Raw genomic sequence first — 4,615 nt, forward strand, 5'->3', positions numbered from 1 at the left:
GCAAATTTTTATGCGGAACAAATATTCAGTTTTTTTATGGGTGTGTTACATTGGTGTCACTGTAACTTCTGGCCACCCATCCTTTTTTTCCAGAGAAATATAAAAGTAGATCAGAAGCTAAACAAAATGGATGTTTGTAGTGTAACAATTGCAGAAAAGACACTACTATTTGGGGACTGTTATTGCCGGATTAAGCATATTATAAAATGATAAACACTTTCTAGGCTAACACATGGCTTATCATGCTAGTTACAAAGTAGAGGTACTTTGAGCAATTTACTCACTAACTGATATCCCTGCCTCCCATATTTTACAATGGTAAAGTCCATGTTTTGCTCTGGGATAGCCAAAATAAGTCAGATCAAAAGGTAATATAGGAGGTGCACAATGGCTTATGTAATAAAGAATCCGTGAAAGTATCATTACATTTTATTCAGTGGTATAGTAGGAGTTGCGGATAAGAGATGAGTAACTTTTAATATTAATGAAAAAGTGGTCCTGTCCATGTTTTGCTTTGGAAAACTAAAAAAAGGTGTCCGATCAAAACTTTATCTGAGATGCACAATGACACTATGTAACAAAGATTGTGTAAAAGTCTCATTAAATTTAATTCAGTGGTAAAAGAGAAATTGCGGATAGGAGATGGGTACCCTAAAGCATAACGGACAGACGCACAGACAAATGGACAGACGTACATCCCGATTATTATATACCCTACCACGTTTTAAGTGAGGGTAAAATAAATGGCTAGCCACTATGAGATTTAATTATTTAATGATAATATAAAACAGGCGAATCAAACATTCATTGTAACACTCTTGTCTGTATTAAGGCCTAGTATCAACATTGAAAAAATAACAATTGATTGACACAATCTTTATCCGTGTTTATTTGGAACAAAAGTAAAGCATTTATCCCACAACTGGATTATGTCTAGAAATTGGTGACAAAAGGTATCCAGAAAAGGTACAGTAAATTTGATCGGTGCTACCATAAAGATAAGAGCCACGGTGTTGAATATCGAGATACACGGTATCACCGACATCCAACTCGAGAGCGGCGGAGTTACTTCCTGAGCCAAACTCTCCTGAAGTATGGGCATAGAGAGAATTGATGTAGATGTAGTTATGGTAGAGCTCCACCCATTCTGCTTTGTCTTGTTGGGCTAGGGCGTGGTAATGGAAGACATAGATGCCGGCTACTGGGGCCGTGAAAACCCCAGTGTTTGCGTTGAAGCTTAATCCATGATTAAGAAAAACCCTGTCAAAAACTACTTTGGAGGATTCAGAGGAAGTCTCGTGATGGGTAAGACCGGCGGAGAAAGCTATTTCCTCTTGTGTTCCATGACCTATTTCAAGGATTAAAAACAAAATTGAGTCAGATCAAAATTAATAAGGAAGAATGGTAGTGCGACAAACCATACATTTTCTTCATAAAAGATAAAAAAGAAACAAATAGATTGAATAGACAATGACATTTCTAAATAATGGAATACCGCAATGGGAAATTACCACTGATTTTTTTAACAGTTGGTGACAGAAGCGCTCCACAGAATGTGGTGTACAATTCATTAGAGGCTCCATACAGCCTGGCAGTTCTGCTTCTAATATATCCAGGCCTGGACAATTGGTTTTTACTATGTCTAATGTATCCTTTTTTAAGATGGAGAACAGCAGTGTTGCCTGCGTCAGCGTAAGATCCCTCAGTATATCCATAAGACGAGATAACATAATGTTCATTGTGGAACAGCTCAAGCCAAAAATCCTGTTTGAAAAAAATTTTGTTTTCGGAATTTAAAATCTTTTTCATCGTCTTTTTGTCAATGTCTTAGAAATAAATGAACAATCCTCAAATGAAAAAAAGATCTTTTTCAGACATTAAAAATAATTTTGAGGTGGTCATTTTTCAGTACTGTACGATCTAAAAAAAACTCTTAACTGCTCACAGTATTTTCATGGGCCAGTGCATGGAAGTGAAACAAGTATGTTCCCTCAACTGGGGCAGTAAACGTTCCAGTGGTTGTGTTGTAGCCACTCCCAATATTTGTGATGGTTTTGTCGTAAAGTACAGCTGATCCACCACTTACAGAAGCGTGCTTGGTCAGGATTGCTGAGAATCCTACAGGACCATAGAAGTTTTCTACATCTAGTTCTAGAGAATTGTGGATAAAACATATTAATCATGTAGGGCGGACAAAAGAATCTCGATTTTTTAATTGTAAAACTGCACTTAAAACATATAGTTGACAAATTGGTACATGTAGTTGATATCAATGCAGAGTAATGTGTGCAATTTGAAATATCAATATTAAGTATGCACAAAAAAAAATGATAATAAAATTATTGCATTTAAAATTTATAGTTGATTGAAAAACAATTCTCATCAACACACATTGATATGTGAACATGGAAATATTAACCATGTTTATGAATTTATGACACCCGAACAAACTTTCAAAGTTTACTTCACAATGGGCATCGTATGTCTTATATTCAAAATATTCTTTAATTGATCAACATCTTGGAACTAACCAATATTGTCAGCAAATAAAAGTTCCCCAGTTATAGTGGTGTAAATCTGATCTGTCCGTCCAAACAGTGCATGGTTATAATTATTGTGGGCTTTCACGTACACCTTGTCGCCGGTATTTAAATGTACTATTGCTGCATTTCCAGCGTCTGCATAATCATTTTTGGTATGACCAAAGACTGGAAAAAAGTAATTTTTATAAGTTAATCAAATTCAATTCTTTGTTTAAAAAAATTACGAGCTAACCTTCATCGAAAGTTCAAGCCGAAGGTTCAAGTGAACTTTTCTGATCAAAATTTGTCCGTTGTCTATCGTTTTAATAGTTAATACTTAACTTTTAATATTTTCGCCTTATTTTCAAGAATAACTGGACCATTTTTAACCAAACCTGGTATAGACTCTCCTTGGGTAAAGGACATTCAAATATTTCAATGAGAGGACATGCCCTTCATACAATGGAGATAACTATATATGGTACGACAAAGTGAAACTTTTGTGGGGGTATTTAAACCACTTTCGCAAGAACTACTGAAATTTTGTCAAGAAAAGTAAAGAAATGATTAGACATAGTAATAAAGAAGCAGCTTTAGATAGTACCTAGATTGTTCAAATCCTGACCCCAGGGTTAAAAATGGTTCATAGTTGCATGATGAAAAAGTAAAAACAAAAAATAAAGAAAAAAGACTTAGTATAAATCTTAAAAATCTTCATCAAACGAAAGGCAAAAGCCGCTCATGCAAGGCATATTCAAATATGTTCAAATATTGTTCGCAATAGAGTAGAACGGAGCCACAGTAGGGGATAAACATATAACAAAATTCTAAGGCTAAAGATTAGACATATGAAGTGAAATATGCGGAGATAACGACCCATATTTGAGCTCAAAATCCCATTACAAGCATTACAAAATAAGAGCAGGGCAAACACGGACCTCCAAAACATCAGAGGTGGGGTCAGGTGCCATGGAGGAGTGAGCATCCCCTGCCTACACCTCACACCCCCTGTGTGCTCCTTGCCATGATCAGGGAATAATAACAGAAATCTTTTGTCAACTATTTCAGTGTATGAATAATGCCTAACAATCAGTATGAGAAAAGTCAGTCAGCATTTGACTCTGATTTTTAAAAACATACTGAATTCGGTGTTGATTAAGGTGTGAACAATCCAACCCCCTATTTCTTGACGGGAATGGGTTTGTATTTGATCACTTCTATATTTAGTCTTTTCAATATTAAAATGTTTTCTTTTTTCCAGCCAAGTTGACCAAGTGAGCGATGTGGCCCATGGATCTCTTGTTCTATGCAGATTTGTAACTTACTTGAAGCTATTAATTCATCATTTTTCATCATTTCGAGCCATAGACTTGAATCCTCTGCAGTGAGTCCATAAAATGTAAAAGCATATAGACCGGGAGTCTGACAGACAAAGGATCCCTCTGAATCAAAGCTAGCTCCGATCTCAGTAATCCTTTTATTATATGGAATTTTTTCACCGTTCGACACATGTACGTCTGTTGTTTGTCCTTTTGTAAATGCAGTTGGAGCCTGGGTGCTTCCGACAGAACTTTGCGTTTGAGCAACTGAAAGTTAGCGAAGATGTAATGAACGAAAAAGCAAGTTAACAATTCAATTAAGTATGACTCTTTTTAAAAAGTTTGTTTTTTTTAGATTTCAGATCCACCAAGTGATTCAATTTTTAAACCTATTGCTACAACAAGTAATATGTCAATCCACGTTGCAGACATCTTCTACCTGCAAAGAAGAGTAGAACTAAATTAATGTTGAAAATAAAAATTGTATGAACGCTGAAAAATTCTAGTAAAACCTCAAAGATTTGTATTAAAGATTTTAAAGCTTTGAACATGTTCATTAAGAGTTTTAAAACTGGTATCAAGAAATTTGAGTGTGTAAGAGACATTTTATTTACAGGTACATTTGAATCTTTTGTCTTGACTCAATTACTATGTAAAACAGCAGCATTCGGATTTCAAAAAGAAAAAAAAATTAAAAAAAAAGATTGAACATGTCTTTGTTCTTGATTTAGTCAACATTGATCACATGTTATGAAAACAAATTTTAATAAATGA

The 4,615-nt window shown here is 35.0% G+C and overlaps 1 protein-coding gene across 1 annotated transcript; it reads right to left on the minus strand.

Annotated features, from left to right (window-relative positions):
• Positions 1-817: 817 nt before the first annotated feature.
• LOC134238128 (uncharacterized) lies at positions 818-4,097 on the minus strand. Its single transcript, XM_062720252.1, has 5 exons — positions 3,848-4,097; positions 2,532-2,708; positions 1,946-2,151; positions 1,512-1,764; positions 818-1,348 (listed from the first exon to the last, which is right to left on the minus strand). The coding sequence occupies exons 1-5, from the start codon at positions 3,876-3,878 to the stop codon at positions 912-914; spliced, it is 1,104 nt and encodes a 367-aa protein (XP_062576236.1). The 5' UTR covers positions 3,879-4,097; the 3' UTR covers positions 818-911.
• Positions 4,098-4,615: the final 518 nt, after the last annotated feature.

Source organism: Saccostrea cucullata, unplaced genomic scaffold, assembly GCF_032062105.1.
Source record: "Saccostrea cucullata isolate Sc308-1 unplaced genomic scaffold, CSIRO_AGI_Scuc_v1 ctg9308, whole genome shotgun sequence".
NCBI classification, from domain to species: Eukaryota; Metazoa; Mollusca; class Bivalvia; order Ostreida; family Ostreidae; genus Saccostrea; species Saccostrea cuccullata.